Source organism: Mobula birostris, chromosome 8, assembly GCF_030028105.1.
Source record: "Mobula birostris isolate sMobBir1 chromosome 8, sMobBir1.hap1, whole genome shotgun sequence".
Classification (NCBI taxonomy): domain Eukaryota; kingdom Metazoa; phylum Chordata; class Chondrichthyes; order Myliobatiformes; family Myliobatidae; genus Mobula; species Mobula birostris.
In genome coordinates this window covers 17,465,298-17,479,649 of record NC_092377.1, presented here as the reverse complement: position 1 = coordinate 17,479,649, position 14,352 = coordinate 17,465,298, and the positions used below count along the sequence as shown (strand labels likewise).

General features: G+C 42.9%; 1 protein-coding gene across 4 annotated transcripts in view; it reads right to left on the bottom strand.

Annotated features, from left to right (window-relative positions):
• The window catches only part of LOC140201171 (inactive phospholipase D5-like), a 174,896-nt gene that overhangs the window by 151,941 nt on the left and 8,603 nt on the right, over window positions 1-14,352 (bottom strand). For 3 of the 4 annotated variants that reach the window (XM_072264855.1, XM_072264856.1, XM_072264858.1), the window contains exon 2: window positions 4,418-4,560. The exons of the other annotated variant lie outside the window; for it this stretch is intronic. In XM_072264855.1, the coding sequence (XP_072120956.1) occupies window positions 4,418-4,560 (143 nt within the window). The remainder of the gene's footprint in view (window positions 1-4,417; window positions 4,561-14,352) is intronic. 4 annotated transcript variants of the gene reach the window in all.

The following is a 14,352-nucleotide window of genomic DNA, read 5'->3' as shown; positions in this document are numbered from 1 at the left end:
TTTAGTCTGTAGTAACACACACAAAATGTTGGAGGAACTCAGCAGGCCGGGCTAAGCTCCTGAAGAGAGTGAACAGTTGATGCTTCGGGCCCGAGTCCCTTCAGGAGGACAGATGATGAAGTGTGTCGGGCCCATAATGTCCGGCTGTTCACTCTTTTCTGGAGCTCAGCCTGGCCTGCTGAGCTCCTCCAGCATTTTGTGTGCGTTGTCTTGGATTTCCAGCATCTGCAGATTTCCTTGTGTCTTTAGTCTGTAGTTGGACCAGGCTCTGCTGGTTTCTAAAGCAGAGTGGACCTGACGTAACCCAAAATGGGTATCAGTAGGCAATTGGTGAGAAAATGCTGCTTGTTACATAATGCTATCAATAATGTTCTCCTTTACTCTTGTGTACTGGAAATGGCCTTAAACAACCTTGAATCTTGAAATGTAGTATCTTTTCCTAACTATCCATCTGTTGCCTCTTTCTTGTCGAGACATTGCTTTCCTTTTGCTGCATTATCTCTAAAGCAATCCTCCAGAGGCCCATTAAAAGAGATGAAACTTTAAATTAATTATCACAATTGATTTTTAAGATAGACTAATAACATTTCCTGTAAGTGTTAGGTTGCCAACTCAGATATTATTTACAAAGCTTTTCAGATCTCATGGACAACAATGCTTGGACCTTGCCACTTGATAGAAGCTAACCTTGTAGTCATAAAATAATTAATCTTAGAAGGCTATTTGATGGGTCTTTCATGACTTTGGAAGGAATTGACAAAGATTATACTTGGCCAGGAACTTTCTTTCCCCATTGGCAGCTGAGTTAGAATGTACAGACAAACACCTCAAACTCTCAAATAGAAAATCTTGGAAGTATTCAGCAAGTCATGGGGCATTTGATGGGAGAGGCCTCAAATTCAGCTCCAACCCTTTCAGCAATTAAGAAATACTTTCCCCACAGTGGACAATACAGCAAAACTTCCTCCTACAAATAGCAGTATGGTGGATTTTGGTTAATTGGGCCATCAGTTAGCCAGAGCAGCCACTTAATTGCGATAGTTCTTAAAGAACAAAAACTAATCAAGAGAATAGACAGGATTCCCTTTCACAAGGAATTCTGCAGATGCTGGAAATTCAAGCAACACACATAAAAGTTGCTGGTGAACGCAGCAGGCCAGGCAGCATCTCTAGGAAGAGGTACAGTCGACGTTTCGGGCCGAGACCCTTCGTCAGGACTAACTGAAGGAAGAGTGAGTAAGGGATTTGAAAGTTGGAGGGGGAGGGGGAGATCCAAAATGATAGGAGAAGACAGGAGGGGGAGGGATGGAGCCAAGAGCTAGACAGGTGATAGGCAAAAGGGATATGAGGGGATCATGGGACAGGAGGTCCGGGAAGAAAGACAGGGGTGGGAGGGAACCCAGAGGATGGGCAAGGGGTATAGTCAGAGGGACAGAGGGAGAAAAAGGAGAGAGAGAGAAAGAATGTGTGTATATAAATAAATAACGGATGGGGTACGAGGGGGAGGTGGGGCATTAGCAGAAGTTAGAGAAGTCAATGTTCATGCCATCAGGTTGGAGGCTACCCAGACGGAATATAAGGTATTGTTCCTCCAACCTGAATGTGGCTTCCCCACCCCCCCCCCCACCCCATGATCCTCTCATATCCCTTTTGCCAATCACCTGTCCAGCTCTTGGCTCCATCCCTCCCCCTCCTGTCTTCTCCTATCATTTCGGATCTCCCCCTCCCCCTCCCACTTTCAAATCTCTTACTAGCCCTTTCTTCAGTTAGTCCTGACAAAGGGTCTCGGCCCGAAACATCGACTATACCTCTTCCTAGAGATGCTGCCTGGCCTGCTGCAATCACCAGCAACTTTGATGTGTGTTGCAGGATTCCCTTTGCTTGCTTGGGACACTGTGTTGCTACACGGGGCAAGAAACTGTGCCAAACAGTTCCTAACTAGCGTCAGTCGCATACACTTCTGCGGCCATTAGACACTACACTGTGTTTAGAGAAAACAGCTTTTAAATAACATCAGTTGCATGTATTTGCGTTTGTGTCTTCCATCATTATCACAGATAATTGGTAAAAAAAATAAGCAGTAAGATAATACAGATATGTTTTGCTCACTGCGGTTTTAAGCTTAGAGATGCCAAAAACGACTAGGAGTGAAAATAAAACGTTTACACTACTTCAACACATTAGAAACTATAAAGAATTTGAAGGTATAGATGAACCTCTTGAACGTTACAATGAAAGTGAAGATTTGGAGGATGCAATCATTGTATAAAGGCAATCCATTATCTGCACTAGGTGTTTGTGCTGATTTTGTTCATTTACAGTCAAAAGAATTCGATGTGGATGAATTCCTCCGTCAATACGTATTAAGTTCAACTGTCATTCAACCATACATGAATACAGTCAAATGAAACAGTGTTACTCTGGAGCCGAGGTGCAAAACACTGTTCATGCACAGCACAAAGCACATATAGCAGTAAACATACAAAAAAAAACAACCCACGTCCCTGAGTCCATGAACGTTGTCGTTAAGAGCAAGCCTGTAGCAAACTGCAGAGCAATGCAATCCAGCCTGCCTTCCACTGAGTGAATACTGGAGAGCAGTACTAGCACCAGTATGGATGCCATGCCGCACCAGCTCCAGATCCTCTTTCCTGGGTGCCTGCAAACACCACGGCATCAGTTGTCTGTACTACAACTGACGCCACACAGCTTCCCCGGGCGTCGGTCCACCAATAAACCAGTGAACCGGCCTTGCAGCTTTCCACGTTACCAATATCCAAAAAGGTCTTGCAATCACAAGAAAAATGACTAAGGTTCGCTGATAGACTGCACACCGCCCTCACTCTGATGCCTTTCTGTAGCAGGCAGCAACAGCTCCTCCTGCAACAAGCAACTCGCTGACCGACGTACCTGCACTGCCTGAAGCTCATAATGTCCAGCAGTGTCTTGTGATCATAAAAAAGACAATAACACCTTAGCGGCTGCTGCTTCTGAGCATGCCCCCATCTTACTGAAAACCCCCTAAGGAACTAATACACAGTTTGTGGTACTGTAGTAGTATTGGCAGTATTCTAATTTATCCTGTATTTCATTTACATTCATAATTTGTTACTTAGTTTGTTTACTTAAATAACTCTTTAACTAATTCCACAAAACTTCAGCTAATTAGGATAGCCACTTAATTGAGCCAAAATGTACTGGTCCCGATGTGTCCCAATTAACCACAATCCACTGTACTTGATAAACTGATAAGTTTTAAATCAGAGGTTAGCAGATTTTCTGCCAAAGAAGGCATAAAGAGTTATTGTGCCACATGAGCAGTTGTTAGAATGCAGATGGGACCAAGACTGGGTGGCAGTATAATCTCGAGGGGCTGAATAGCCTTACGCTATTCCCATGCCCTATAATTCTATAGTCTTACCTGTGTTATTGTGGGATACCACATTCCTCAACAATGGAAGAAAATGAAGTCGGTCGGTTGATTGGAAGAGAAGGAAACAACAGTGCCTTCTCAAACTAAACTTGAAGCGTCAACACGGACTGACCCTGAAGTGTCTCCTGCCCTCAGATATACAGTAAATCTAATGCATCTAACCTTGTTTCCAGTGACGTTTACTTTTTGATTTCCCTCCGCCCCCCCCAACTTCTGAGAACAGTTTACGACTGTCTACCACGTCCATCATCGTAAGCCTTCCTGTTATTCCCCTCCCAACACTTAAGCAATTGTGTCTGAAGTGCTTGGGTTGAATAGAAATTTGAATTTAAAGTAGGCTTTGTACAAATGTCAACAAAAACCAAGCTTAACAGATCAATAGGATATAAAGAGATTAGCACACAGGAAGGAAACATTTCAACTCTGAAATATGACGTGCCAGTTTGTTAATCAGTTGACAAGAGGCTAATGCAGTTTGAACCTGCCTCAGTGGAAAGAGAAATAGAACAAGGATTTCCGTGTGTTTGTTCTGATAAATACGACCATAAACAATGTGGTGCTGTGACCAATGCATTCCCTGGTGAGTTAACAAGACATGCAGCTAGAAAAATGACTAATAGTCAACTCTGACCCATACTCAGTGAGCTAACCTGAGTGGGAGCAATTTCAGTTGGACTACCAACAATCTTAAAATGGAATGAATCTCAAATGGCTCTGAGAATGTGAGGTAAGCAGGTGGCCCGATAGTGATCCAAGACCCCTGTGACACTGTGGAGAGTTGAGTGGAACTTGGGATCTTAAGTGTTTAGCATAATCGCACGAATTTAGCACACACAGTGTGCCACTTGGATGATGCAGATTCAGGATGCATTGAGCACAATCTGATGTCATGGCGGCATTGCAAACCCATTTGTTCAGTTACAAAAGGTGAACCAAGACAATGTAAATGAGGGTCAATTTATCCATTCCCCTGTTGCCCCTTACCGGCAGTTCCTATTGCAGTTGTCCTCTGTAATGAATTCTGTGTCGCTGCTGCTACCTGGAATATCCACAGCTGAAAATATCAGCGCAACAGAGATGGCAAAGCAGCACACGAGAGCAAACCCTACGATGCACTTCTGCTGTGACTAAAGTGGAGCAAACAAAACAGAGACAAATGAATATATCTTTTCATAATAGCTTCTAACATTTTCTTCAAAACAGATGTTACGCCACCAGGTCAGTAGTCCCCATCCCATATCGCTGTATCACTGGCCAACACTGACACTCCTACCAGTTCCCCACCCAATCAGAGACACTCATTATCACCTAACCCGCAAAGTGACAGCCAAGACTCAGCTTTCAGCAGAAGGCAATGCTCAGAGTGGGAAAGTGGCAGGATATCAAAGCCTTTTAATAAACATCCCAAAATGGAAGCTCTGATGCTCACTGAGAGAGCCAGGAGTCCATGAAACTGTTACCAGTATGCCACAGGCTCCAGGAAAGAAGGGTGGAAAAACATCTACAATACACATATGGATCCATTCTTATGCCTACATGCAACGGAGTTCAAAGAAAATTTATTGTCAGAGTATATATATGTCACCACATGCATTTTCTTGTGGGCATACTCAATAAATCCATAATAATAACCATAATAGTGTTCAACCATTATGCAAAAGAGAACAAACTGTGCAAGTACAAAAAGAAAGGAATTATAATGGTAAACAAATAAGCAATAAATAGAGAACATGAGAGATGAAGACTCTATGAAAGTGACTCCATAGGTTGGGCGAACATTTCAATGGTGGGGCAAGTGAAGTTGAGTGAAGTTATCCCCTCTGGTTCAAGAGCCTGATGGTTGAGGGGTAATAACTGTTCCTGAACTGGTGGTGTGGGTCCTGAGGCCCCTGTACCTTCTTTCTGATGGCAGCAGTGAGAAGAGAGCATGACCTGGGTGTTTGTAGAACCGATGATGGATGCTGCTTTCCTGTGACAATGCTCCACGTAGATGTGCTCAGTGGTGTGGAGGGCTTTATCTGTGATCGATTGGGCCATTGGGAACAGAAGGAAGTCATTTCCCCCCTGCAGCATAAATACCGGCCCTTTAGTCTAACGAGTGCATGTCACCCACAGTGGGCACTGAACTGGTCCCAATGTCCTGTTTTTGATCCCTATCACTCCAGGCCCCATCCCTCCACGTGCCCACCCAAATGCTTCTTTAATGATACCATTGTACCTGCCTCAACCACTTCCTCTGGCAGCTCGGTCCATATATTCACCACCCCCCTGTACAGGAAAGTTAAGCATTTCTGCAAGGTCACCTCTCATTCTCCTGGATTCTAAGGAATAAAGGCTATCTTGGCCAACCTCCCATTATAACTTAGATCCTTCAGCTCTGGCAACAGCCTTGTAAATATTTTCTACAGTTTTTCCAGTTTACCCATATCTTTCCACTAATAGTGTGGCCAAAACTGCACACAGGCCTCTATAAGTGCATCCACACCAAAATGACTTGTGCAACTGCAACATCATTGCCTAACTCCTGTAATTAATTCCCTGACTGTTGAAGGACAGAGTGGCAAATGCCTTTTTCACCAAGGAGGCACAAGAGATTCTGCCGATGCTGGAAGTCCCCAGCAACGCAAACAAAAAAACAGGTGGCTTGCTTCTATTGTTTGCAAGATGCGCTTTTTTTAAAACTCTTTCTCTGTGCAGTGGTTTTTGGTCTTTTTTAAAAAATTGGTTCTTCAGGTTTCTTACTTTGTGGTTGCCTGTAAGCAGACAAATTTCAAGGTGTATAATTTATACATTCTTTGATAATAAATGTAGTTTGAATTTTTGAAGCTTTGAAATGCTGGAGGGAATCAGCAGGTCAGGCACCATCTATGGAGGGGAATAAATAGAAACGCCCAAAACAATGACCGTGTGTGTTGATTTTTCACTACCACGTCTACCAGTGATGCTGCTTCCAACAAATTACATACATGTACTCCTAAATCCTGTTCCATTACACCTCCTAGAGCTCTGAACTGCCTGTAATCTACATTAATCACCTTCACTATCAACAAATCCTCCTAATTTCATGTCGTCTGCAAACCAACTGATCAAGCCTCACACATTTGCATTCAACTCATATTTATAAATAACGAATAACAAGGGTCCAAACACTAACCCCTGCAGCACACCACCAGTCACTGGCCTCCATTCTGAGAAACAAGCTTCAGCCAGCACCCCCTGAATCCTACATACAAGCCAACTTGTTAGCACTTAACCAGCTCCCCTTGAATTCCATGCAACCTAGCCTACCATGTGGGACCTTGCTGGCGTTTAGAGCTGCAATGAAGGCCCTCCATCTCTGGCAGTTTTCAGGGCTTCCTTCATCACATCAGTAGCTTCCTCTTGGTTTTCACTACTGGTAGTCATGCGAGTCCCGGGTGGAGTCTCAGGAATACTGTCGCACCCAGATGTAGGATTTTTCATTGCTGTTTCTGTAACAATTTTGTTTTACCAGTCATGGTTGTTATCCCTTAGCTAAAGTCCAAGTAGACCACATCAATTGCTTTATCTTCATCCATCTTTTCAATGACCTTTTCTTAAAACTCAGTAAGCACAGCTTCCCACACACAAAGCCATGCTGACCCGTCCTAATCAGCCACTGACTATCTAAATTCTGGTAGATTCTATCGCTCAGAATACCCTCCCGTAACTTCCTACTACTAATCTCAGGTTGACCAATCTGTCGCTTCCCATCTTGTCATCACCAACCTGTTTAAACAATATTAGCCACCTTCCATTTTTCAGGAACGTCACCGGCAGCTAACAATGAGGCAAATATTTCTGCAAGGGCCCTCTGCAATTTCCTCCCTAGCCTCCCACAAAGTCCGAGGGCAGTCAGGCCCTGGGATTTATCCACCTTAATGCGCTGTAAGGCTGCAAATATATCCTCAGTGTCACTGTAAGTTCCTATAAGACATCTCTAAATTTTAAAAATACCTCCATAAATGTCTACAGTGCAACATCAGGAGTAAAAAAAAAAGAGTAATTCCTCCCTCTGGGTTAACTCACCCATTTAAAAAGACAACACCATCATGCACTTTTTCCTCATTCACTGTTCCTGCTCCCTTGACAGCTTACCTAACAAATTTCCATCTTGAAGCCCTAACTATCCTGGCCTTATGATGGAGAATATCCTAGATTTCCCATATGTTTGATTTTATTCTTGAGTAGCCTAATGCTTATTATAAGATTGTGCCTCCTGCAAGTTCTGGGCCAATGGGTGCAATTTTAATCCAATACAGAAGTCCATAGATGCGAGTGCAACACCAGCATTCTGTTCTGCCAAATGTTATTCAACAGAGTGGAATCAGACAGGATGTAAAGCCAGGACTGGGTCCTGGTCCTTGACAGAGGGGTGAGGGTTTGACTAAGATTGCTCCTTGTGCACTAATACTTCCAAATGCCCTCACTTATGATATTTTCCTGGAGAACAGGAAGAGTCTAACAAATTCCTCAAAAAGTCAAGCACAAGAATCTAGGTTGTTACCGCAGGACAGCACCTTGAGAAGACTGGTGTCCTTTAGATTGGGAGTAGAGTCAAAGCTGTGTGTTTGTTTGTTTGTTTATTTATTGAGGTGCAGTACAGTAACGGGCCTTTCCAGCCCAATGAGCCTGCACCACCTAACTACGCCCTGTGACCGATTAACCTGCTGACCCATGTGGGAGGAAACCGGAGCACCTGGAGGAAACACACACGGTCACAGGGAGAAAGTACAAACTCCTTACAGACAATGGTGGATTTGCATGCAGGTCACTGACACCGTAATAGCATTATGCTAACCCCTATGCTACCGTGTGGCCCCAAAGAGAGTGTTTGTGCTCCCAAATGGAGACACACACACATACAAAAAAAAACAATCCCGGCACTTTATTTTGAAGAACGGGTAACGACATTACTTCAATATCCCGGACAATATTTCTCTCTCGGTCAGTATTACTAAATTTGAATTATATGGATGGACATCATCACGTTGCTGTGCATGGGAGCTTGCTGCGTGTAAATTGGCTGCCATCTTTGCTACATCCCAAATCTGTCCAGCATAGTATTACTACAGGTCCAGTGACACCGGTTCAATTCTGCCTCTAACTAGTTTATACATTCTCCCCATGACTGTGTGGGCACCCTCTGGGTGCTCCCGTTTCCTCCCACATTCCAAAGACACACAGGTGAGTATGTTAATATGTCACAAAGGTGTAATTTGTCAGCACTTGTTAGGCCAGAAGGGCCTGTTACTGTTTCTGCGTTTGCAAGTAGATAAAAAATAAATAAATCTCTTTGGAGGATGTCCTTACTGACTAAGATATTTTTTATTCTAGACATTGGATTTTTAAGGTTCTGTGTAGCAGGCAGCTCAACTGCAAATCAATCCTTGCAAAGCAGGCGTGCGTGAGCAGAGGGAATTCAAAATGGCTGCTTTCATTCACATCACACCGAAACAAACATTTGGTTTCAGAACACATCGAGGCCCAGTGAACAGGGAAACTGGATCTCATCTCATCTCCGTACTTATTTATTACTCTGTTGCGTGCTTTTCGCCACTGAATTCCTCATGATGCTTTAGTCTCAGAACACCAAAAGCCGATCTGTCCCACCGTTAGCACTAGAGCAAGGGGTACAAATGGCAAATATAACCTACCATGTGTCTTGTCCCACTGAAATCCATGTACAAATAAAGCAACTATTGTCACACAGGCTGGTTCAATGTATAGTGTGCGAAGCTAATCTGATTCAAAAGATTTCTTAATAAAAACAAAATATTTTCAGTCATGAAGCACCTCAGATGCACTAAGTAACTCATAGACAATTAATTCAACATAGCAAAGTTATTAATATCAATGGTATCTCATTTAAACATTAATATTAGGAATTTTTCCCAATGCTCTACCTAATTAGATATAATAGAAGAGTAAATGGAAGATACAATCCTGATTGAATTATACTCTGGTGATGTACAATGTCTTGTGATCGATGATTCATACTCAACCAGTAGTTCATCCAGCAGTCAAAAGCATCCTTGCTGATCATTTGCTTCTGAAAAGATACTGATGGATGCACTGAACCCAGAAAGCCGAAACTCCTGGCTTGGGGTAAAAAAACTGGTCTTCCAGAGCCACTGAGGAAAAGTCCATGGAAATCCCTACCTAACACCAACGGACCATCTTGACTACATAGAATGAAGCACTTTCAAAGTTCAAAGGAATTTTTTATCAAAGTATGTATATGTCACCATATAATGCCCCAAGATTCGTTTTCTTACAGGCATTTATAACAGAATAAAGAAATACAACGAAATCATTGAAAAACTATACACAAAGACTGACAAACAGTAATCACCACCAACCAACCTCTCAGTAGGGTTAGAGAGGTGTAAAAATGCTGACCTTGAACTAATGCTTACTTTCTCTCTATCAGAATCTTTTGCAGCTCTGTTATTATTTTGCTTTACTCTTGTACTTATTATAAGCAAAATGTATACTTCAGTGCAATGTGCAATATTTTACTGTTCATCAGCCCCATTATTTATTGGCACACAGTGCGGAATAGGCCTTTCAAGCCCCGCTGCTCAGCAACCCCTGATTTAACCCTAGCCTAATCACGGGACAATTTACAATGACCAATTGACCAACCAACCAGTACATCCTTTAACTGTGGAAGGAAATCCGAGACCCGGAGGAAACCCACGTAGTCACAGGGAGAACATACAAACTCCTTATGGACTGTGGTAGGAATTGAACTCAAATCACTGGTATTACAATACCGTGCCACCCCAATCTCCTCTTTTCTCAACTTTAACCTTTCTTGCTCATACACTCAACAAGAGCTAAGCGAGACAAGAAATTTGATTCTCAGGACAGGACGTCTGCTGCTTAAAAGGATTTCTTGTACAATGGTAAATTATCAGTTCTGCACCTATTTAGTGGCTCTGCTTTCTGCTACCAATGAACACTGGTTAGGAGCAGAGGAAGGTCTGTTTTTGTTTCATGAAGTGTTCCCCACCCCACCCCACCCCCCAGCACTATCTTCAATGTGCAATGAGCAGGAGTACTTCTGTTGTTGAGAAACTATTAAGAATCAAGTTCTCATATGGACTAGAATTCCATGGAAGTCCTCAGTGCATTTAAGGGACAACAGAAATACATATTACAATCGTCTTCACTGAAATTTATGATTAAGTCAAGCAATTATTTATGTTCTTCCGATAGGAACAGTAAAAATGGAAAATGGTATTTTATCACTCCCTGGAGACTTCCTTGTATCTATTAACTGGAATGGAACCTACACCCATAAAGATCCTCAACCTGCCAAGAAATAGAATTCTCCGAGCACAACGCTCTACAGGGCATCTATTGGAATGACTCATTCATACGATCAATTACTTCCTTCTTGCTTTTATCGCTCCTCCTCTTTGCTCCTTTAAATCAGGTACCCTTCTTTCTTATAGGAGGCTGGAGCTGGAAGCCTATCCTGGGGTTGAAGGGTTGAAGGACTGTATATGTGGGAGGGAGGAACAGGGCTTGCTCAGCCGTTGTTTATTGTCTTGCTTGTTCTGCTCTGTGGTGCTCAGCGGGGCCTTGTGGGCATGCTACAGTGGAGCTGGAACATGTGGTGACACTTGTGAGCTATCCCCCCCCAGCACACCCTCAAGTGTGTTGGTTGTTAATGCAAACGGTGCTTTTCCCTGTTTTTGATGTACACGTATCAAATAAACCTGGATCATGGAATGCTGCTCTTTCCACTAATCATGGAAGCATGTAGCACAGAAATGTGCCCTTTCAGTCCACATTATCTACACTAATCCCATTTGCCTATCTTCGCTCCTATTTTCCAGCCTGCATGTCTCCAAATGCCTTCTAAACAATGTAATTCTATCTGCCTCTACCACCTCGTCTGGCATCTTGCTCTAGATCACAGGTTCCCAACCTTTTTGTGCCATGGGCCACTACAATTAACCGAGGGGCCCATGGACTCGAGACTGTGAACCCCTGTTCCAGATACTTAACAACCTCCATGTGAAAAACTTACCCCACAGATCTCCTTTAAGATTTTTCCCTTCCACTATTAAACCTACGTCCTCTGATCCTCGACTCCCTTGTTCTGAGAACAAGATTCTGGCTTCTAACCCCTCTCTTTCCAGTCCTGATGAAAGGGGTCGGCGTAAAAAGTCAACTGTTTATTCCCTTCCGTAGCTGGTGCCTGACCTGCTGAGTTCCCCCAGTGTTTTGTGTGTGTTGCTCAAGGATTCCAGCATCCGCAGAATCTCTTGTGTTTAACACTCTACCTATCCTATATCGGCATCCTTTATAATTTCATAAACATCTATAAAGTCACCTTCATCCTCAATGTTTCAGTAAGAATGAGCCCAGCCTATTAAATCTCCCATTTTTTCTACAACCCTCCATTCAAGCAACATCCTGGTGAATCTTTCCTGTACTCTCATTTTTGCTACCATGCCCTTATTATAATGTGGTATCTAAATTTCCAGTATCTGCAATAGTTCTTTTAGTTTTTATTTACTGTAACAATCTGGTAGATTTCAATCATTCACATGCTCATATTCTAGGTGAAGTCCAGCCAACGTTTCTATAGCTGCAACACAATGTCCTGAGTCTCTATCTCAACACCTCAGCTTTTGAAGGCAGGTGTACCAAGTGCCCTTTTCATTACCCTATCTATATACCCACTGTGTCGCCACTTTCGGGGAGCTATGTACTCGCACACCAAGGGCTCCCTGTATACCAATGTTCCTTTGGACTCTGTCATGTACAGGTATTAACTTTGTAGAAAACAGGATGTCAAAATGACTATAACAAAAGGCTATAGGTTTAAGGTAAAAATTAAGAAGATTAGAGGCAATATAAGGTTTCTTTCAACCAACCAGAGGGTGGTTAAAGTTCAAAATGCACTGCCTGCAAGAATAGTGGAGCCAATGATTCTCACAACAGTCAAGTTTCTGGATAAGCATTTGAAGACAGTGGGGTAAGTGTAGGAAAATGGGATTAGTATGGATGGATGGAGGATACCGATCAGGAACAGGTTCTGGAATAGATATGACCCTTCAACCATCAGGCTCCTGAACCTGTGTCAACAACTTCACTCACAACACTGAACTGATCACTGAACACAACCTGTGGACTCACCTTCAAGGGCTCATGTTCTCAATATTATTTGATTTAATTACAATTATTATTTGTTGCTGTTTTGCATTTTCAGTTTGTCTTCTTTAGCACATTCCTTGTTTGTCTGCCTTTGTTCGTGAGTAGTCTGTCATTGATTCTATTGCATTTCTTTGTTCTACTGTGAATGCCTGCAAGAAAATTAATCTCATTCGATCTTGGCAAGCAACCAAAGTTCCCTGACCTCACCACATCATCGTCACTGAGGCCGGACATGGTCATTCTGTCAGAAACCTCAAAGAAGGTGGTCATGGTAGAACTGACAGTGCCTAGGGAAGACCAGATTGAGGAGGTGTTTGAGTGTAAAAGAGCCAAGTACCAGGAGCTGGAAGAGCAGTGCCAGAGACAGGGGTCGAGGGCACAATGCGAGCCTATAGAGGTAGGGTGTAGAGGTTTTACTGGCTGCTCGCTCGGGAGAAACTACTCTCTCCTTGGCATTACTAGAGCTGCAAAGAGAAGAGCCATCAGGACCATTGCAGAGGTCGCTGAGCGAGCCTCCAGATGTCAATGGATCAAGAGGTGTGACCCATGGACCAGTGCTGCTGGGACACAAACCAGGGCCTGATCAACCCTGGCTGGGGTGTCTGGGGAACAGTGTCTGTTGTTGAAAGACCCGAAACACCCGATGACTCCAAGTTACATCACTGATAGTGTGCCCCAGGGCATCCTGGGATGTATTCCAGCATCAGGGCGGTACTTGGTGACAAATGTACTTTGAACTTTGATGGTTGGTGTGGACAGGTTGGGTCAGAAGGCATGCTTAAGTGCCGTTTGATTCTATTAAAGGGGTCTTAATTATCTAGAAACCTAATCAGTAAGAGAGAATCTATACAAGCAACTAAATGACAACAGTTTACAGTCCACTATTCAGTCTGCATTTTGAGAGAAATACCTAGCTGTTCATTATATACAGGAGGGCATTATAGTGTTCATAACTAGTGCAGTTGTGGTTTCCCAATAAATAGGGGACAGTCAGAATGTTAGGAGTCATGTTCCTCTCTGTGATGGAACGTAGGCACACATTTAATGAACTGTTCTATGGTAGTCAGGAACCAATTTATTTTAAATGTGTGATCCTATTCTGTTAAAATAGGTTTGACAAGAATTTAACAAGGACACATTAACCAGTGCACTAAAAATACCAGAGTACCTTAAACGGAACCAAGTACTATCTTTGATGCATGGTTCAAACACAGATCCTGGTTGGGTATCATCTCCCACTAATTGTGCCAGTGCTAAGATTGATCCATTGTCTGACCAAGTTGATTTTTTTTTAGGAGCAGTAGTGCTTCATTCTAAATGCTATTTGTTTACACTTATTGTTTGCACAATCTGTTTTTTCCCTCTGCACATTGGGTATTTGTCGAGTAATTTTATAGGCTCTTTTGGGTTTCTTGTTTTGTGCCTGTAAGGAGACAAATCTCGAGGTTGTATAATGTAAGCATACTTTGATAATAAATGTACTTTGAACTTTAACGAGCTTCCTGGACAAGACAGAACAGAAGAAACAAGAGCAGGACTGGGACCAGCTATTAAACCTCTTCTTTCATTCAATAAGGTCAAAGGTGATCCAATTTTGGTCTCAACACCTCTTCCCCATTAAAGCCCATATCATAGGACTCATTTGTTGTTAAACAGTCTGTCACTCCGTGCTTGCAAAATTGGGGGGAGGGGGGAACCAACAAATGTCAATATACTCTATGATA